Source organism: Piliocolobus tephrosceles, chromosome 4 (assembly GCF_002776525.5).
Source record: "Piliocolobus tephrosceles isolate RC106 chromosome 4, ASM277652v3, whole genome shotgun sequence".
Lineage (NCBI taxonomy): Eukaryota > Metazoa > Chordata > Mammalia > Primates > Cercopithecidae > Piliocolobus > Piliocolobus tephrosceles.
Genome location: NC_045437.1, coordinates 121,793,772 through 121,815,518, shown reverse-complemented (window position 1 = coordinate 121,815,518; position 21,747 = coordinate 121,793,772). Strand labels below are relative to the sequence as shown.

General features: G+C 49.1%; 1 protein-coding gene across 5 annotated transcripts in view; it reads right to left on the bottom strand.

The window, feature by feature from the left end:
- Positions 1-21,747, bottom strand: part of SLIT3 (slit guidance ligand 3) — a 630,484-nt gene that overhangs the window by 5,462 nt on the left and 603,275 nt on the right. For all 5 annotated transcript variants that reach the window (XM_023218903.1, XM_023218901.1, XM_023218904.1 and 2 more), the window contains 4 exons: positions 16,545-16,682; positions 15,263-15,503; positions 13,565-13,695; positions 1,708-1,862 (listed from right to left, as the gene is read on the bottom strand). In XM_023218903.1, coding sequence (XP_023074671.1) covers positions 1,708-1,862; positions 13,565-13,695; positions 15,263-15,503; positions 16,545-16,682 — 665 coding nt within the window. The remainder of the gene's footprint in view (positions 1-1,707; positions 1,863-13,564; positions 13,696-15,262; positions 15,504-16,544; positions 16,683-21,747) is intronic.

The following is a 21,747-nucleotide window of genomic DNA, read 5'->3' as shown; positions in this document are numbered from 1 at the left end:
CTCTACTAAAAAATACAAAAAAAAAAAAAAAAAAAAAACTAGCCGGGCAAGGTGGCGGGCGCCTGTAGTCCCAAGCTACTTGGGAAGCTGAGGCAGGAGAATGGCGTGAACCCGGGGGGCGGAGCTTGCAGTGAGCTGAGATCCGGCCACTGCACTCTAGCCTGGGCGACAGAGCGAGACTCCGTCTCAAAAAAAAAAAAAAAAAAAAGCGTGAATTTGTTGCCAATATGTAATATTAGAAAATTTCCCATAAAAATTTGTATATTGGACTTCCCTAGAAAAAATGAGATGATCTGGTCACCCATTGCCCTATGACCCCACTGGCTGAACTGAGGGGACCGTCCCCCCCGCATAGGCAAGTGCACCAAATAACCAGCTGTCCCCACCAGGCTCCTCGGCCCTTTGATCCAGGCCTCACAAGAGAACCCAGGACAGGCGAGCTACAGCTGAGGAGAGAAGATAAGGTTTTGGGGAGTTGCTTCATCAATGAAACTTTAGGGTTCAGGGTTTTTAGACCAGTTTGCTGCATTATAGGCTGTGTACCCCTCTTCTCAGGGTCTTTAAGAGACTGTTAGTAAAGACTTAATTTGCTTTTCAATAATTGGTATTTTCGCTCCCCTTCTACACCGTTCCCTGCCCACCTTCTACAGTTGAGAGCCTGGGACTAGCCTGGAAGCAGGGCACTCAGTTCTGTTCTGGCTGCAGGTGGGGCACAGGGCACGGTCCTCCTCCAGGGATAAGTGGTGTCCCTTCTGGGGCTGCCCTCGGCCCAGAGCTTTCCCTGGCCTCCGTGTGTCTGAACCGCCCGTTAACAATGTCCTCTCCTGGGCCCGTGCTGGTCTCTGCAGGTGGACTCTGGGTAAAGTCTCGGGAATCTTAGGATTGAACAAGCAGTTCTGGTAGCTTTTTTTACATTTAACCCTTTGAGAACTATTGGTGCAGGGGCTGCATTTCAGGCCCAGGCTCTGCCAAACTGATGGCTATTTTTTTGTGTTTTGTTGTCATTGTTGCTGTTGTTTTAAAGACAAGATCTCATTCTGTGACCCAGGTTGGAGGGCAGTAGCACAATCATGGCTCACTGCAGCCCCAAACTCCCAGGCTCAAGCGATCCCCCGCCTCACCTTCCCAAGGAGCTGGGACTACGGGTGCTCACTACTGTGCCCAGCTAATTTAAATATTTTTGTAGAGATGACGCCTCACTGTGTTGCCTAGGCTGGTCTCAACTCCTGGGCTCAAGCGATCCTCTGACCTCAACCTCCCGAAGTGTTGGGATTACAGGTGTGAGCCACTGCACCTGGCCTACTTCCATTTTTGGCCTTTGATTTTAATCTCAAACTTGTTCTTCTACATTCATTAATCGAACCTCCCAGGTTTGAGGAGGTGGCAGAGCAGAGGGAATGTGACCTGATGCCGGCAGACTTCAGCAGAGCCTAGACCCTGCTTCCATCCCCTGCCTCCCCCTTCTCACCCCTCCCCGTCACAACGTGTAGTTTCCAGGAGTCCTGTTCTCTTTCCTTTCCAAGCACCTGTCCTAAATTCTCTTTTCTCCATGGCCTGGCTAGTGCTTATTTACCCTTTTAGAGATCAGCTTCGTTGTCCCTTCCTCCAGGAAGCCTTCCGTGATTGGCTTTGGCAGTGGCCGGGGTTTCGGAACTGGAGCACAGAGGGCCAGAGGGAGATAGAGGTGGTAGGGAAAGACAGCATTACCTCCAAGGTAGAGGGGGCTGTTGATGCCCACGGCTGGCTGCTTCTGGAGCTTCCCCAGGCTCTTGGGAGTTCCTTTGTCCACTACCAGGTTCAGGGTCTGGTTTAACATCACCAACTCCACACTGTGAAACTGCCCATCATTCACTGTCTCCACGCTGGCCAGTAGAGAAGGGGAGAAAGCCAGAGAGTTCACTAAGTGCCTTCCATGGCTGGGCCCTGGGCTGTGGACTTGACCTGCATTGCTTATAGTTTGTTTTAATTTTTATTTGGAAATAACTTTAAACTTACATAAGTTGTAAAAACAAAAACAGTACAGAAGATGCTTATTACCCAGTTTCTCCTATTACTTTTTACTCCAATGTGCTTATGGTTTTTTCTCTGCATTGTATATACGTGCACACACATTTCTGAACCATTTAAAGGTAAGTTACATACATCACAGCCCTTTATCCTTAGATACCTCAGTGTGCATTTCCTAAGGACAGAGATATTCTCTTACATAAGCACAGTGCAGTTGTCAGCTTCGGTGAATTTAACATGGATACCACACTGTTATCTAGTCTATTATCGATTCCAATTCTGCATTGGACCCAATAATGTCCTTTACAGCATTTATTTCCTTCCCGTCCGAGATTTAGTCTAGGGTCAGGTATTGCATTTGGCTATCATTATTTGCATCCTTTTCTATTATTTCATAGAGTTAAGCAAACTCCATTCATAGACCACCTTCTCAATTCCTGCTCTATCTGCATGCTGCCTTCGACCACTATTTACTCAACACACTTGTTCTTTTCAATTGCCCAATTTCCCCCTTAAATATCAGTAAGGATAAAGATTAGCATTGTTCTAAAAAATAGTTCTGATGTGATTTTTATATTTTTTTAGTACATATAAAAAAAACTCACAGTTAAAATTTCAGCAGTTTGCTATTGTGCCCCCTAAAGTAACCTCATGTACCACCAGTGGTATGCATGCCACGTTTGGGGAAATAGTGCCTTATAATACTCGTGCTAGGTAAGTGTGGGGAAAAGAGAGATCAGACTGTTACTGTATCTATATAGAAAGAAGCAGACATAAGAGACTCCATTTTGTTCTGTATTTGAGATACTGTTAATCTGTGACCCTACCCCCAACCTTGTCCTTGCAAGAGACATGTGCTGTGGTGACTCAAGGTTTAACGGATTTTGGGCTGTGCAGGGTGTGCTTTGTTAAACAAGTGCCTGAAGGCAGTATGCTTGGGAAAAGTCATCACCATTCTCTTAATCTCAAGTATCCAGGGACATGTACACTGCCAAAGGTCACAGGGACCTCTATCTAGGAAAGCTAGGTGTTGTCCAAGATTTCTCCCCAGTGATAGTCTGAAATATGGCCTCGTGGGAAGGGAAAGACCTGATGGTCCCCCAGCCTGACACCCGTGAAGGGTCTGTGCTGAGGAGGACTAGCATAAGAGGAAAGAAGGCCTCTTGGTAGTTGAGATAGAGAAAATCATCTGTCTCCTGCCCATCCCTGGGCAATGGAACATCTCAGTGTAAAACCCGATTGTATGTTCTGTTTACTGAGAAAGGAGAAAACCGCCTGAGGGCTGAAGGTGGGACGTGCTAGCAGCAGTGCTGCTCTTTATGCACTAAAAAGGTTTATGGAGATGTTTGCCTATGCATATCAAGGCACAGCACTTTTTCTTAAACTTATTCACGTCACAGAGATCTTTATTCATATATCTTACTGCTGACCTTCTCCCTACGATGATCCTATTATCCTGCCACTTTCCTTTTTCTAAAATGGTAAAAATAATGATCAATAAATACTGAGGGAACTCAGAGACCGGTGCCGGCGCGGGTCCTCTGTATGCTTAGCGCTGGTCCCCTGGGCCCACTTTTTCTTTCTCTATACTTTGTCTCTGTGTCTCATTTCTTTTCTCAAGTCTCTTGTTCCACCCAATGAGAAACGCCCACAGGTGTGGAGGGGAAGGCCACCCCTTCAGGTAAGCGTGTTACCTCTACTTCAGAAATGAGGAAACGGTAGCTCAGGGAAGCTAAGGAATTTACCTAAGGCACCACAGTTGGTAAGTGATAGAGCAAGGATTTGAACTGCCGTCCAGGTCAAATGTCGCTAATCTGAAAAGCTCACACTTTTTGAGTGCCCACATGATGCTTGAAGGAAATGCTCACTGGAGGATATTGGATTTCAGATTTTCAGATTAGAGATGCTGAACCAGCATAATGCAAGTCATTCAACACTTTGGGTTCCAAAAGTTTTGGTTATATTCACTTTTTTTTGAGATGGAGTCTCCCTCTGTCACCCAGGCTGGAGTGCAGTGGCACAATCTTGGCTCACTGCAACCTCCTGGGTTCAAGCAGTTCTCCTGCTCAGCCTCCTAAGTAGCTGGGATTACAGGCTCATGCCACCACACACAGCTAATTTCATGTTTTTAGTAGAGATGGGGTTTTCACCATGTTGGCCAGGCTGGTCTTGAACTCCTGACCTCAAGTGATCCACTCGCCTCAGCCTCCCAAACTGCTGGGATTACAGGCATGAACCACCATGCCCGGCTGGTGATGGGATATTCAGTCCGCACATCCCATTTCCCCATGCTGCCTCTAACAGGGCCAGCAGCCACTCACCAAGGGCCCAGATGAGCCAGACGTGGTGCTAAGTGGTTCACTTATTTGAACCTTACAAAAATTCTATGAAGTGGGTCCCAGATATTCTATTTCACAGATGAAGACACCAAAGCCCAGAGAGGTTAAGTGATTTACCTGAGGTCACCCAGCTAGTACAGGCAAAAGACAGAATTTGTAGGCAACACTTTTGACTCCCAAATTTTGCTCTTTCCAGTGCTCTACCCTCGGCAGGGGCTGGGAGGGAACAGTGGTGGGACATGATGGGAGGAGGGGAATGTGACATCTCTTCCTTCTCTGAAGCTCTCTGAGGAGTAGACTGAGCTCTGTCTTATCTATTCAGGTATCAGGGATACATAGGGAGGCTCCCTCTCTCCTTGAATTCTCCCTGACAAATCCCTGTTGGCTCCAACAAGAGGATCCCGGCAGGGGGTGGCACTGATTATCTAGGCAGGCAGAGGACCGTTTCAGTGACTAACTCAGATTTAGAAATTTCAGCAGCCAAAAAGGCAAGAGAAATGCTTGGAAGAAGACAGGCTAAATTGGGGTATTGTGAAAAAAACAGTCCATTTTAGCCCCTTCCTGCTGGATGGAACCATAACCAATCATAGGAACAGAACATCCCAGTCTCAGTTTCCTCCTCTGTAAAAGGGGAATAATAACCTCACAGAACTATCGTGATGTTCAAATTAGAGAGGGTACATGAAAGTGCTTTGTAACCAGGCATGGTGGCGTGTGCCTGTATCACTAGCTACTTGACAAGCTGGGAGGTTGAGGCAGGAAGACCACTTGAGCCTAGGTGTTCGAGTTCAGCCTGGGAAACAGCACAACCCCTATTTCTTAAAAACAAAAAACAAAGCACTTTGTCAATTACTGGGAAAATGTGAGCAGTTATTTTAGTGTTATTTAGAAGACTAACAAGTACCATTGCCTGCAAAGCTAGTAATCCCTGCTCTAGTGCTGATCCCTGGGAGAAAGTGATGGCAGAGGACATGCAGGAGCCCAGGACCTACTCAAATCCATTGGGAAATTTCTCTTCCCACTCATTCATCCAATATCCACCCATCCATTCAACTACCCATGCTTCCTTCCCATCTATTCTACCTATTCACCCATCCACCCTTCTCTCCATCCATTCACCTAGCCATCTCTCCACCCACCCACCTACTTATTTATCTACCCTCTTCATCCATTCATTCCATCACATCCATCCATCCTTCATCTACCCTTCATCCGCCCACCCACCAAGTGTCTGCTATGGGCCACCTCGTCCTGAGTGCTGTGGATCAGTGACAAACAGGGAAGATAGAGTAACTGCACTCACAAAGCTTCCATTCCACTTTCCTTAGCCTTTCCTGTGAATCAAATGACAACGTATCAATGTAAGGTCTAGCCAAGAGATAGGATAGTGGGAGGTGGAGTGGTGGGTAAAAGAGTCCACCAAGGAATCTGGTTTTGTGATGGGGATTCAAAAAGCCCTATGAAGGTAGAGCTATTTCTATTTCAGAAGCCTCCAGCTGCTCCAAGTTGCAAGCTGAGGGCAAGGCAGAGGCCTGTGATCCTATGGATGGGCTGGCAAAAGCAGGAAGGGGAGGGAAGCGGGCCCTGTGCAGAGACCATAAACTTGTGACCTTGAGCCCTCACACAGTTTTCCAACAACACATGCAAAAATATGCAGGTGTATCCCACAGCGTCCTAGAAATGGCTGCTGTTTGGATGCAAATGAGCTCACCACCCTGGAGGTGTGTCAACAGATGCTGGGCAGCCACCTGTCGGAAAGGGAGCTGTCAAGAGGCTGCAGCTCAGGCATTCGCTTCCAACATTACGATTCAGGGAGTCAGGGCAGCTGTTTTCCCACTACAGACACATACACACACACACACAGCGAACACACACCACCTGCTCCTGCCTGGCAGCTGGCTCCAGGCCCAACTCCTCCTCCCCTTCCTGCCATCCCAGGTGCTAGTGTATGGCCTCCAGGGGTACCCGGCCTGGAGACAGTGGTCTGGCAGAAGTCACAGATCAGAGAGGCCTGTGTGCTCACTGGCTTCTGCCCTAGACAGAGTGCTGGGTTCTGCAGTGCCCCAGCGCTGGGCTTCCTGGAGGGCCTCATCTGATGCCCACATGGGCGAGTCCTAGGTAGGCTCCAGGTATAGCCTTCAGCCAGGTCATTCTTTGTGGAGAGAGATCTGGAATCACACTGGGTCTGCTAGCTGAGGGACCCTGGGCAAGTCACACCACTTCTGTAAGCCCCTGTTTCTGCTTCTATTCAATGAGTTTTATATTCATTTGACAACATTGGTTTTTTTTTTTTGGTGGTTGTTTGTAGTAAGAGACCGGGTCTTACTCTGTTGCCCAGGATGGATGCAGTGGTGCAATCGTCGCTCACTGCAGCCTTGAACTTCGGGCTCAAGTGATCCTCCTGCCTTGGCCTCCCAAAGTGCTGCGGTTACAGGTCACTGTACCTGGCCTACACTGCATTTTGTTTGTTTTGTTTTTGTTGTTTTTTTGAGATGGAGTCTCGCTCTGTTGCCCAGGCTGGAGTGCATTGGCGCGATCTCAGCTCACTGCAACCTCCACCTCCCAGGTTCAAGCAATTTTCCTGCCTCAGCCTCCCGAGTAGCTGGGATTACAGGTGCCCACCACCATCCCCGGCTAATTTTTGTATTTTTAGTAGAGACGCGGTTTTGCCATGTTGGCCAGGCTGTTCTTGAACTCCTGACCTCAAGTGATCCTCCTGCCTCGACCTCCCAAAGTGTTGGGATTATAGGCGTGAGCCACCATGCCTGGCCCTACACTGGTTTTAATGGGCAATACGTGGCCAGCGACACCTAGCAAGTGCTCAGTGAAAGGTGGAAATGATGACTCCTCGACCTTACTCTGGGCTTGCTGGAGCTGGGTGTGGCAGCCACTGGGGTGAGGGTGGGGGAGTGGGTTAGTGAGCCCTGGAAGAGCCTGCCTACAGATTTCACAACCTTACAGCCACCCAGGGCTTTGAGTCTCTCTATACTCCCACTGGCTCATTCCCATTTCCGAGGAGGGGACTCTTGTGAGTCCCATTTTAGGGAAGGAAGCTAAGTAACCTGATGGAGGCCACACTCCTAAGAAGTGCTGGAAATGAGGTTCCAAGTCAGGATTGCTTCCAAATCCAAACCTCCCATAACGTTATCTATGCCAGTAGGTCCTCATGAGTTAACAGGTCTCTTCTTCCTGGCATCTTTTAACCAGGTCTCTTGGATATAATGGCTGAAGCCAGTGTTTTTCAAACTGGGTCCCTGGAGGTTCAGGGTAGGCAGTGCTAAAGGCTCTGGCTTTTTACCAGCAGCATCCTTAAATCAGGATGCCTCCATTTCTACTTGCCTTAAAAAAAAAAAAAAAAAATCATGGCTGGGCACAGTAGCTCACACCTGTAATGCCAGCACTTTGGGATTACATCCTTGAATTCTCCCTGACAAATCCCTGTTGAGGATTTGGGAGGCCAAGGCAGGCAGATTACGAGTTCACCAGCCTGGCCAACATAGTGAAACCCCATCTCTACAAAAAATACAAAAAAGTAGCCGGGCGCGGTGGCTCACGCCTGTAATCCCAGCACTTTGGGAGGCTGAGGCGGGCGGATCACAAGGTCAGGAGATCGAGACCATGGTGAAACCCCGTCTCTACTAAAAATACAAAAAGCTGAGCGCCGTGGCGGGTGCCTGTAGTCCCAGCTACGCGGGAGGCTGAGGCAGGAGAATGGCGGGAACCTGGGAGGCGGAGCTTGCAGGGAGCCGAGATAGCCCCACTGCACCCCACCCGGGGGGAGAGCGCGACCCCCTTTCAAAAAAAAAAAAAAAAATACAAAAAAGTAGCCAGGCGTGGTAGCAGGTGCCTGTAGTCCCAGCTACTCGGGAGGCTGAGGCAGGAGAATCACCTGAAGCCAGGAGGTGGAGGTTACAGTGAGTCAAGATCGTGCCACTGCACTCCAGCCCAGGCAAGAGAGCAAGACGATGTCACAAAAAAAAAAAAAAAAAAAAAAAAAAAAATCATTAAATCTTAGTCTTTGAAAAAAAATAATGGGAAAATGGCTCTACTGTGACAAAAGTAGAGAAAAAAAATGGAAAAAACAGTAACAACCTAAGGTTCACGCTAAAAGAAATATAGTGGTCCCAAGCCTCAGTAGTCTCCTGGAGAGAGATCTAAGGATTTCAGGGCAGAGAAGGGGCTCTGAGGGTCTTCCTTATTATCTGCTGGGCCAGACTGGACTGGTGCCAAGTGGGAGGTGGAAAGCTCTGGAGTTGTCAGGGCGGGGCTGGATGCATCCTGCCTGGAAGTGGCATGACCACAGGCATTGGCCAGAGTGACCTGTGGCCTTTTTGCCTTTGCTTTTATTTATTTATTTTCAAGATTGGGTCTTGTTCTCTCACCCAGGCTGCAGTGCATTGGTGCAATCACAGCTCACTGCAGCCTTGACCTCCAGGGTTCAAGTGATCCTCCTGCCTCAGCCTCTCAAGTGGCTAGGACCATATGTGTATACTACTATGCTTGGGTAATTTTTTATTTTTTACATAGATGGAGTCTCACTATGTTGCCCAGGATACTCTCAAACTCCTGGGCTCAGGCGATCCTCATGCCTTGGCTTCCAAGAATGCTGGGGTTACAGGCATGAGCCACAATGCCTGGCTTTCTTTTGCTTTTAATAATAATGGTGGATACGTGTTAATCTCTTAGTAGAGGCCAGGCTTTTGCTACCCTATGCTAAGCAGTTCACTTGCATTCTTTTATTTAACCCTAACAACCCCCAGGAAGGAGGTACACTTTTTCCTCCATTTTTCAAATAAGAGACTTAAGGCTCAGAGACTTAAGGTGCTCAGCCTGGAGTCTTAAGGGACTTGAGGGAGGAAAGGTTTGTTGTTCCTCTAGGTGCTGGTTGCTCTAACCTGAATGCTGAGTTGTGACCACTAGGTGACGATAGAACCTCACAGTAACAAAGAGTTCCTGGGATTTCGGATAGGCAGCAAGCAGAGACCTCAGGCCCCTGCAGCAACCCCCTACTGCTGTAGCACAGCCTATACTCTCTCTTGTCTCCGTCCTTCATGTCCCAGAGCCTGCACGGAGGGAGAGCTGGTTTGGGTGGAAAACTGACCCGGATTTAAATCCTAGTTCTGTCACTTACTGGGCTTCTAACATGAGACTTCTCATGCCTAAAACAGGAGTGAGGATCCAATGAGACAAAGACCTTGGCAGTGGATAGGATTGTAGAAATCAAGACTCCGAGGGCACGCACTGCGTTGCATTCAAAGAGCTCACCCACGCGGTGTTTTAAAGTGGCTAACATTCAAAAACTTAGATATCTAACACAGAAACCCCGCTGGTCCCGCTTCTCTTGATAATCTGCATTCCCGCATGGCAGCGTCTGCTGGAGCTGAGGTCAGCCACTCCTCTGGATGGGGCTCCACCCTCTAGGCTACTGCAGCCCCCACCACTTCTTATGGGGACTACAGCCCATTTTCCCCATGTCTGTTACCTATGTGGCCATTTGGCCTTGCTGGCAGGTGAGTCTGGCCTTCTCACAAGTCTCAGTGCCAAGGAACAGTGAAGTCTGTCCCCATTCTGGGGCAAGGAGGGGCTCAGGTGGGCTTCTCTGTATATTTGCCCTGGGGCCTGGAATAGAATCTTCATGTTCCCTCGTCACCATTTGTGATTACAGCTGTGCAGATGAATAACATCAGGCATGGACAGAATGGAGACCATGGAATCTGGCCTGCAGGTCCCTGCTGGGAACCCAGGCTGCCATCCTCACTCTGAAGCTGGTCAGTGGGCCGTAGTGGGCCAAAAGCTGCCAATTCCCCTGATTAGAACAGCTTTGGTTGGGCTCCTGGCTCTGGCCCTGAGGCCAAGGTGGCCTTCCTGGGTGGCTAGAGGTTATTGCACTGATGCTGAGGAAGCGATCTCATTTTTTGTGGCTGGACTGGCCTCCTGGTCCCCTCAGCTGCTGGTCGGCTCAGCCTGTGCCCTCCATTAACCCCAGCCCTCCCATGTGACTTCCATGCAGGCTGATGGGGCCTCTTCCTCCCCAGGGCTTCCTCGCTGCTCAGCCTGAGAAAATGCTTTTGAGGCACAGGTCATGTCTCAGCTCAAACACCACCTCCTCCTCCTCCAAGGTCCTCCAAGCAAAAATATTTGCTCCTGGTGGGCACAGTGGTTCACGCCTGTAATCCCAGCACTTTGGGAGGCCAAGGTGGGCAGACTGCTTCAGCCCAGGAGTTCAAGACCAGCCTGAGCAACATGACAAAACCCTGTCTCTTCCAGGAAAAAAACCCAAAAATTAGATGTTGTGATGCACACCTGTAGTCCCAGCTACTCAGGAGGCTGAGGTAGGAGGATCACTTGAGGCTGGGAGGTGGAGGTTGCAGGGAGCTGTGATCACGCCACTGCACTCCAACCTGGGTGACACAGTGAGACACTGTCTCCAAAAAAACCCCAAAAACAAAAAAATCTTTGCTTCATCCTTGGTGTTCCTGTAGCATGACCCCAGGGCCTCCAGTGAGCTGATTCTGCTGCGTAGCCACTGCTTGTTGATATGTGTGTCTTCCTCCCTGGACTGTGTGTGTTTAGCTCTGTGGCCCCTGCACTTTACCTAGCCCAGGGTCTGGCCCAAACGTGGGCCTGACAGATGTGGAATGAGCGAGAGTGTACTACTGGGAACAGAAACAGGGCTGCCTCAGGGAAAAGTGTTTGGAAGCAAAACCATTTTAATATGGGATTGCTAGAGCCTTGGGCCCCTGAGGATTGTAAACTGAATGAAGGATACTAAAGATCTGTTACAGGCTCAGCATGAAGATCTAGGCCAGGAGTGCCAGGGCATTCTTAGCTGGTTTTCCTATGGCTAAGACAGAGCCTGGTGTCTCTCCAGGGCCACCTACCTGCTCCAACTCACGGCTCCCTGACAGCAGTTTCTGGACAGCAACTCTCTGACCTTCCATTTCATAACTCAGCACAATGCTGCGACACTCCTACCAGCCACACCAGCCCTTTACCAAATCACCAGCCCTGATGGCAAAGGCTGGGCTCTGCTTGGGAAGGCCCCCAGCTCAGGGCAGGGCTCAGCTGCTTCTGGAAGCCTGGCTTTAACCTTCTGTCCTCGACATGTCTGTGTAAAGGCTTCATTTGCCAAGCACTTCCTCCAGTGTTATTTCAACCCTCAGTGACTGCCCTAAGAGGTATATCCTGCTATTGCTCACATTACAAATGGGAAGGGGGAGGGGGGAAAACTGAGGCCCAAAGAGGCTGAATCACTTGTTCACATCTGGATTTATGGGATAGCAAATGCTTCACAGGCTGCCCTGGCCCTGCCGCTTTGGCTCTCTGTCCTCGCCACTTGGCCAGGACCCACGGCTCCAGGGACATAGATGTTAGGCGGTCCAGACTCTAGGGAGACCACTAGGGTGAGCTCTTTCTTCTGGTGTCCACTGTGCCCAACTGTCCTAACCTGCTTGGTCTTTATCCACCTTCCACCGGGAGCCTCCTGCTCTGCTCAACACCCTTTTCCTTGCCCCTTGTCTGTCTTTGCTGACCTCCCAGCATGGCTTGTCCACCCGTTCTCTCTGCTCTCACAAGTTCTTCCCTTTCTTCAAGGCTCAACTCAGACCGCTCCTTCTGCAGGAAGGTTTCCTGTGGAAACTGGTGTTTCTTAGATGTGTGCATTAGAATCACCTGGAAGGCTCTCTGAAGCACAGGTGTGTTCGGGCCAACCCCTGGGGTTTTGGATTCAGTCGTTCTGGGGTAGAGTCTGGAAGTGTGTATTTCTATCATGTCCGCAGGTGATGCTGGTGCTGCTGCCTCGGGGACCACACTTTGAGAACCACTGGTTTTAACCAATGGCTTTCAAATTGGGTTTGTTGGATCATTTATCAGGGGCCTTGACAACAGCGTGTGTGGAGGGGGATCTTTGCTTCAATCCTGCAGGGTGGTTTTGCTTCTAAGTATTTATGATTCTTAAGTTCAATATAAGATTTTAATGGAAGAAAAGATTTAGTTAGCAGGGAAAAGAAAATTTCTGAAAGTTGCAGCTCTTCACCAATCCCTATGAAATGTGCTCTTGCCTCTGAGGGGACAGTGTGGCCTCTCTTTTGTACTGTGTCTTCCCTAAGGTTTGGGTCTCCTTCTACTGGCAGTTTGACATGATTTTAGGTGTAACACAGACATTTTTAACTTTTAGTAGTCATTCTTTTAACTATTATAAAAATATAACTAAAATAATTTTTATTGTAATATTTAGTATTTATTTCACTGAGAAGGGGAAAAAATCTAACATATCCAACTAGCATATCTGTGATTCCCCAGATGATCATTCCTTAAGGAGCAGCTATATGCAAAAAGTGAGCGGTTGGCCGGGTGCAGTGGCTCACACCTGTAATCCCAGCACTTTGGGAGGCTGAGGTGGGTGGATCACCTGAGATCAGGAGTTCAAGACCAGCCTGGCCAACATGGTGAAACCCCATCTCTACTAAAAATAGAAAAAAGAGCCAGGTATAATAGAAAAATTAGCCAGGCATGGTGGCATGAATCTGTAATTAATCCTAGTTACTAGGGAGGCTGAGGCAGGAGAATTGCTTGAATCTGGGAGACAGAGGTTACAGGAGCCGAGATTGCTCCGTTGCACTCCAGCCTGGGCAAGAGAACAAGACTCCATCTCAAAAAAAAAAAAAAAAAGAGCAGTCGCAAGTTGCTGTATGGCAGCATCTGAAGTGAAAGTCCGTCACACACAAGCCAGGGTGGCTGCTAGAGAGGCTGAAGTTTAGGAAAAGCTGCCCTTCAGAACGGTTTGAAAGTCACCTAAGGGGTGGCCCTGCTCCCTCAGTGCCCTTGAGTTTCTTCCCCTTGAGTTGCATGCTAATTGTCCCGTTGTCTTTCTTAAACTAATAAAAGATTAAGATGACATTTCGAAAAGGGCACCTCATTAAGCAGCCTCGTCCCCACTGCAGTGCGCACTCCCGCACAGTAGCTAGCTGCCTGTTTATCTTATGGTGATGAGGTGTCACCTCTCCTCCGGGCCTGCCTTCCTCTGCCTCTTCCTCCGACACGCCTTTCTGCCTCCCACCCCCCACACAGCGAGGAGGAAGTGTGTGTGCGCATGTGCATGGTAGAGGCGGGGAGAAGTGACACCCGAGTTCTCCTGAATCCCCCTTCTGAGTTGCAGGCCCAGAGGCAGAAGGATTCGGGGAAACACACAGCGGGTCAGGAAGGAGAGAGGCCCTTACCTGTACACCGTGGTTGGAGGGGAACTCAGGCTGTCATAGACCAGCCGCACGTGGCCCTGGTACAGCTCCAGTGCCAGGGGGTCATTGTCTCCTTTGTAGAGAAGGATGCCGTTGTCCTTGTCAGTGGCCACCTGGAGAAAGCAGCCAGGGCATGTTAGTAAGGGCTTACCTGAGACTGCACCTCCCCTGCCCATCTCACAGAGCCCTCTTCCAGGCAGCAGCTTCTGAATCTGTGCTGCGTCTACATTCATGTCCATCTTTCCTCCTCCGTCTAGTCAGTAAATCCCCAGAAGGTAAAGCCTCAGCTTACACCTCAGCAAGTGCTGACTGAGCAAACCAGTTCAACACATTTTTACTGAGTGCCTACTGTGCACCACTGTGTTCATATATTTATGTATGTCAGGACGCCCAAACTCTAATCTGCCCTCTCCCTCTGGTGCATAACGTGATCCCGCCCAAGTTTAGGCCCTTCTTTGGTTTCTCTGTATAAAGTATAATAATAAGGTTTTTTTTGTTGTTGTTATTTTTGTTTTTGAGGCGGAATCTTGGCCCAGGCTGGAGTGCAATGGCACAGTCTTGGCTCACCGCAGTCTCTGCTTCCTGGGTTCAAGCATTTCTGGTGCCTCAGCCTCCTGAGTAGCTGGGATTACAGGTGTGCACCACCACACCCTGTTAATTTTTGTATTTTTAGTAGAGGATTTCACCATGTTGACCAGGCTGGTCTTGAACTCCCAACCTAAAGTGATTCACCTGCCTTGGCCTCCCAAAGCGCTGGGATTGCAGGCGTGAGCCACTGCGCCTGGCTAATAAGAGTTATACAGAAAATGCTAACAATGACAGTTAATTCAGTGTTTGCTAGGAACCGGGCACTATGCTAAGAGTCATCTGGGGAATTAAAAAAAAAAAAAAAAAATTCCAGTGTCTAGACTTTACCCCAGACCTTGCAGGTGGGGCCTAGGCAAATATAATTTTATTATTTATTTATTTATTGAGACAGAGTCCTGCCCTGTTGCCCAGGCTGGAGTGCAGTGGCATGACCTCGGCTTACTGCAACCTTTGCCTCCCAGGTTCAAGTGATTCTCATGTCTCAGCCTCCCAATAGCTGGGGCATGCACCACCACACCCTGCTAATTTTTGTATTTTTAGTAGGACTGGGTTTCACCATGTTGACCAGGTTGGTCTCGAACTCCTGACCTCAAGTGATCCACCCGCCTCAGCCTCCCTAAGTGCTGGATTACAGGCGTGAACCACCACACCTGGCCAAAGATAATTTAAGTTCTCAAGGTGATTCTAAAGTATTGCCAAGGCTGAAAATTGCTGGTTTCAGAAGTTGCATTCATAGCCAGTCACCCAGAATGAGATTCTTGGATTAGTGGATGGGCCTCAGACAAGGGGTTTTGCCTGTCTTGAACTGAATCCCAGTTCCGCAGCACAGCGTCTGGTGTACAATAGTTGAATGCATATTTTCTGGAGGACTGAGTGAATGAGGCTGAAAGTGGGGGCTGCAGTTTGCAGCAAGAGCTGGTCAGGAGTTATCTATAGAACTCTCTGGATGAGTTGGTCCAGGTGTCCTCAAGCTGAGTGTTGTCCCTGATGGTGCTTTACTGCTAAGATGGGGCATTCCAGCAATTTTCTGAACAAATCAGAGATTGGGGACATGTTGAGGTCCTTCCAAGGGCAGGGCAGGGCGGGACACACCTGTAGGGAGATGTTGGCCTGAGGTCGGACCTTGGCGGAGGCCAGCTCCACGTAGGAGTCCTTGCCCACGAAGTTGACGGTGATAAGCTTCTCGCATCTGGGGCCGGCGAAGCCTGGTGGGCAGCGGCAGGTGGGCTCCTGCTGCACCACGATGCACTGGGCCCCGTTCTGGCACTCATATTGGTCGCACGGGCTGGTCTGCAGCAGGACCATGGGTGGGGGGTGCTCGCAGAAGGGTCCACTGGAAGGCGGGAGAGAATGGGGAGGGAGATAGGAGAATGGCCGAGAGGAGACAATCACAGTTACTCAGGCCAAAGAACCTCGAGCAGAGAGGCAGAGTGAGATGGGAAATAACACTAGTTCTAGGGGCTAGTTCCAGCCCTGCCACTAACCGGGGCAAGACCTTTTCCTTCTCTAAGTCCCACATTTCCCATTTTTAAGAGAGTTGGGGTAGCCATGGTGGCATGAGCCTGTAATCCCAGTTACAGGGGCAGATTGCTTGAGCACAGGAGTGCGAGTTCAGCCTGTGGAACAGAGCAAGACTCCGGCTCCAAGAAATAAAATCATGGAGTTGGACTAGAGGTCCCTAAATTTCAGTGTCATCAGAATTGCCTGGGGGTGATTTCTTAAAAGAGCACATTCCCACCCTTGGAAAGATGAACAAACAAAATGTGGCTCATCCGTCCAATGGAACATTGTTCAGCAGTAAAAACAGAGGGAATTCTGACATACCCGACAGCATGGATGAGTCTTGAGCAATGATATACTAAGTGAAATAAGCCCGATAAAGGACAAATGCTGTATGTGGCCATTTATATAAAGCATCTAGAGTAGCCAAATTCATAGCAACAGAAGTAAAATAGAGGTTACCACTGAGGAACCATCATGATTATTCTCCAGCCTAGAAAGAAGATTCTGGCCAGTATGGCCATATGGCTACCTCCACCCTGTAAGCTGGGCTTCAAGATGGTGGCATCTTCCATTACATGGAATCCTACCCAAACATGACATTACATGAGCTGAACCTAAGTCCGGCTTTCACGTGGAGTTGCCACAAGTAGCTCTTCTCCCATCTACAGTGTGGGATCACCAATACCTGCTCTATTTTCCTCACGTGGACATGTAAGGACTGCAAAGGTGTCAGGGGAATAAAGGCATCACCCAGAACCAGGGCTACGGCCACCTGGGCCTGAGTCTCCACCCTGGCCACCTTAGCCAGTCAGCCCCAGCCCCTGCCACCTGGCCCAGGCTGTCTCTTCCCTGAGGTGCCCTGCTGCCTTACCTGAAGCCCTGGGGGCAGGTGCACGTGTAGCCATTGATTGTGTCCATGCACTGGGCCCCGTGGCGGCACTTGTGGGCCACACAGTCATCATTGTCTGTCTCACAGAACTTCCCGCTGTAGCCAGCGACACACTCGCACCTGGAACACAGGCAGAGGCAAGGCTGCTCCTCAAGGCAGGGCCAGCTTCCAGGCAGTCACTCTCCAGCCCCCTCAGCAGTGGCCTCTCCCCATCTCTTCTATCTACCCAAGTTCCTCTGGGATCTGCAAAGCCTGGCCCCACAGCAGGTTTCCCTGGTGGCCCATGGCCTTTGTTCCATTCGTGGTGGGGTGAGTCTTGTGTTCCAGAGCCAGGGTGAGGAACACAGGGGTGGACTCATCCAGCTTTTGGCTTGGATCTGCCACTTCCTACATGAAACTGACGTTCAGTGTGGTCCCTCCTTTGGGTCAGGCACTGTGCTATGCCCCTTTCACTGAGTTCTCATTGAGTCCTCCCAGGACCCTGTAAGGGAGGGTCTACCATACTCCATTGTAAGGAAGAAACCAGAGGGCAGAGAGCACTGCAGGCACTTCCCTGAGGATCCCCATACCCCCATACAGTGATAATACTTAGTTTACACTTGCATGTCAGAAACTGTTCTGAGTGGATCAGTCACTCATTACCTCTCTGTGTTTAAGTTTCTTCATCTTTAAATGCAGTTGATAAATAACTCCACCTCTTATGGTTGCTTTAAAAATGATATGATATGCTTTGTGTAGTGCATTAAACATTAAGTAAATATTCAACATGACATGGAGAAGATGATACGATACTGTTTGCACTCTGAGATTCAGACCAGGATGAGAAAGGCAAAAATCTCTTCTGCCTTAATAAGTGGCTCATATTACCTGGGCAAGAGGATGGGAACACCTGCTCCACCCCAGGCCCTGCACACCAATCTGGCCCTTCCTAAAAGAGCGGTGCGTCAGCAATTCCATTATCGCCCCTTCTAGACAAGGTTTAAAACCTGGCCAGAGGAAGCCACCTTGGCTAAAACCTGGTCTGCTTGAGTGTGGGCCAGAAACATGCATTTCTGGGCTCCTCTGTCTGGGGCAACATTCGGGCAACATTCAACCGAAATCCCACCATAGAAACATACCCGAAGGCACCGAGGGGCTGTCACAGAGGCTTAGGTGCACCCACAGGCACATATAAGCAAATGATTACTGGCGCTTCTGCCTTCTGCAAAGCCTGTGTACCTTTGTGGGCCCAACTGCTGAATTCTAGTGGGCAGAGTAAAAACAATAGCCACAACCTATCCAAGTCAGAGGCGGCGGCGGCATGGCAGAAGGAGGCGACACAGGCAGGGAGGTGAGGGCGGAAGGAGCGAGCTCTCTGAACTCTTAGGCTATCTGAAAAGCAGCCCCACGGGACAGTCAGGGCAAAGGGATGGTCATCCCTCATCCCTCTCCTCCCTCTCCTCTTTAGGAATGGATAGAAGTGGGGTGGAATCCACACGTGGCAACCCCACTGGCATCGTTGGGGTTGGCAGAGCATGATGCAGGCTGTGGGTTCATAGCTAGGTAAGACACAGAGCGGGTGACGTGTCCTTGACTGGAACAAGTTCCAGAAACTGAGGACTTATGGGCCTATGCTCAAAAATTGAAATCCGCTAAGATCTGACCAATTCATCTTTACTTGACTGGCAAATTTGAAATATGTTACCTGTTGCTGCACTGGAAGTACAAACTTACATGTTCAACCAGAGTCTTTTAAGGAAACACATTGAGAATGCCTTTGAGGGGCATGTGCTCAATATAGCACCATGTATACTTCTGCTGCTGTGTTAAACTTGGCCCAGGTAGGCATCCGTGTGTCTCCTGAATTCTAAAAAGTAGTCGCAGAGCAACTTAAGCTATTTGACTTTCTCCAAGGCAACGATAGCTGGCCAATACTTACAGGATAAAATCCAATATTTTCAGCCTGGACTTCGAGGCTACTGGTGAGGTCTTTATTAGCAATTAGGAAGCTATTCTCACTCTCAGACTAAGCAGTGGAGGTCTGGAGGCAAATGTGTTAACCTCCTTCTTTTAAAATGCTGCAGCCCTCTCCATACCAGCAAGTCTCAAACTTGAATGAGCATACAAAACACCCAGGGATCTTGTTAAAATGTGTCTTCTGATTCAGGGAGTCTGGGTGGGGCCTGGGAACTAGCATTCCTAACAAACGCCCATGTGATGCTGATCCTGCTGGTTCAAGAACCTCTGGTAGCAAGGACCTATATAATATTTCTCCATCAACTAAAGAGAGGCAGCTGGTGCTATAACCTGCATTCCCTATTGTTCTCAAATGCTTGCCTTTATCTTTCTTCCAGTTAAAGTGTAAAGTTTATGCATTTTAATATGTGTTGGGTCTATTGATTCTGCACAAGGGGGAGTAACCGAGTGCTGTCCTTGGTTCCAGGACATCTGGAGTCTCTGGATTTAGCTGAGAAATCAGTCAGGCCCAGACTGATTCACAGCCCCACCCCTTTATATGTGTGTGCAAAGGTGGCTTATGTCACCTCAGTGAGCCTCATAAAATGTGAATGAGTTTCTACATTCTCAGATTGTTGGATGTCGGATAATACACCTTGCCTGACAAATAATAAGTTAGCAGTACATGCTAGTCATTGTGATCTTTCTTTTGGCTATTGTTATTTTCAGTATTATGGACAGGTAGTATCTGCCCTTCATTGAGACCTCATTCAGGGAGGGAACTTACAAGGAGAACTCCAAGGATAAACACCTTCACACTTGGGCAAAGGTCACCCTGACTGTGTATCTCTTTGGCTAATATCCCTATAGGCTGCCATAGGATATGAGCTGTTTGGTGATGGGAGATGAGGGAGATAAAATGATAAAATGTTGCACTGGAAGAATTTTTGCTTTAAACACATTTTAATGAAAACCTAACATTATTGAGCTGGCCTGTAGACCTTCTCAAGATAATGACATCACATATAAATACAGTATCCCAAGATTATGAAAGCTAGACTGATTTTGTTCTTTCCTATATTGTCTTAGAACTCAAGCGACTTTGGTTACGATGAGGTTTCTAGGAATAAGTTCTGGGGATCATAAAAACCTGGCAGTGTTAGCTCTCCAGCGCTCCAACCCCACACCTGCACCCTTGACCACGTCTTTTTTTTTTTTTTTTTTTTTTTTTTTGAGACAGAGTCTTGCTCTGTCACCCAGGCTGGAGTGCAGTGGTGCGATCTCCGCTCACTGCAACCTCTGCTTCCTGGGTTCAAGCGATTCTCCTGCCTCAGCCTCCTGAGTAGCTGGGATTACAGGTGTGCGCCACCACACCTGGCTAATATTTGTATTTTCAGTAGAGACGGGGTTTCACCATGTTGAACAGGGTAGCCCCTAGACCACTTCTGACCAGTGCTGGTGCAAGCCTGTGTCCTCTGAGCTTGCTATCCACTCAACCAAGAGGCAATTTATCTCCTCTCCATGGGCAGATCCTCATTCCCTGCCCCTTCCCGGGCATGCCCAAAGCATTCTGCTTGCCAGCCTGGCCTGCTCTGCTTTGGGTTCACATTTGCATTTACACGTCTCTTCCCACCCCTTGCCCCTTCATTCTTTCCTGTCCCCTCACAGTATCCCATACTTGCTTAAAGATCAGCAGTAAACTGAAGTCAAATCTGGGGGTGGAAGTAGATGGGGAGGTCCTGTGAGGCATCTCTCACCCTTGTACTCAGGTAACTCGACCGCCTAAAAGTCCCACCTGGCATATCTGAGGGGGCACGGGGCAGATGAGGTAGACAGGAATGGGGTAGACACATGGAAGGGCTGAAGCTTCATTTGGTCTCATTGAGCAAAACCAGAGCCTCTTGGCATTTTCCCTGGTGATGAGCTCTAGGCTTGTGATGTGAAAACAGAAAAGGGAGACACAAGAAAAGACATACTTATGTCTGCCTCTCACCCTTACTTACTCGCCTCTTCTTCCCCCAGTAGGGCCATCCTTCTTTCTCTCAACCCATCCAAATTCCACCCACCCTCAAGGGTCACCCACATTCTGCTCCTAAAGGGGTGGGGCTGCTTCTCTCCTCCAGCAGGCTCTTCCTTCCTTAGAACCCCAACAACACAAACAGAATCGTGGGGCCTAGAACTTTCTTCTTTCCTAAATATTTACTCAGTGTCAAATCTTCCTCCCCTAGGTCCATGGCAAGGGCCTTGAGGACAGGAATTAAAACCATCTTCCAATCCCCACTACACTGCACACAATCAAGATCTGTGGACTGATGGGTGGGCTGGCTGGAGCAACAACTAGAACTCCTGCTTCTTAGGTTCTAAGATTCTAAGAGCTTATAAGTTCAAGTTTCAGAGATTCTCTAATTCTAAATTTCTAAGATTCTGTGATTGGGCTTTCTGAGATCTTGGGGTTCCCTGAAGTCCTAAGTTTTGCTGTTTAGACTCATAGTTGCAAACACCCCCAGAGTCTGAGAACTCTCTGCCCTGTGACTGAGAACAGGACAGACTCTGGGTGATGACAGCTCCTGGACCCATCGAGACCTAGAGCGTGAGCTTCTGCTCCCAGAGGCTGGAGATGCCACTGGTGGGCATTCTCCTTAAAGACTTGTCAGCGCAGGCATGGAGCTCTGGGCCCAGGGCTCTCATCCCTAGGGGAGGCTCTGTAAGATCATTTATGGGGTCTGCTAAGGGAACATCCTGGGGTCTCTCCAGTTGCCCTGGACTGCCTGTTTCCCAAAACCCTGACTCCTTGGTGCTAGTGGCTTCCCTCTGGTGTTAGATAGAGATTGCTGGGGAGAAGAAGGCAGCTGTGTGTAGAAGGCAGGACTGGGGTTGGGAAGAATGTTTTTGGCCACAGACTTTTGGGATCTCCCTCTTGATGTCAGAAAACCCCCAGTCTCAAGGGTCTCACGATCTTCTCCAGAAGAGGCAGTGGCAAAAGTTTTCATGAAGGAAGGTGAAAGGAAGAGATGAGTACAGGGCCTCGGAGGGATTTCCCAGGGGTGCCATTGGATCCTCAGCCTCAAGAGCTGGATGGCTTTCTCCTGAGGCAGCCTCTCCATCCACCCTGAGGGCCGCTCACATGCTCCCCTGGCTCCTATTGGCTCTGCTGCTTGCCATGGAGACAGCTCCGCCAGTGGCCATGCTGCTGGACCACAGTGCTCCTGTCCCCTTCCCCTGCAACAGGTGCATAAGCTGAAAAACTTGC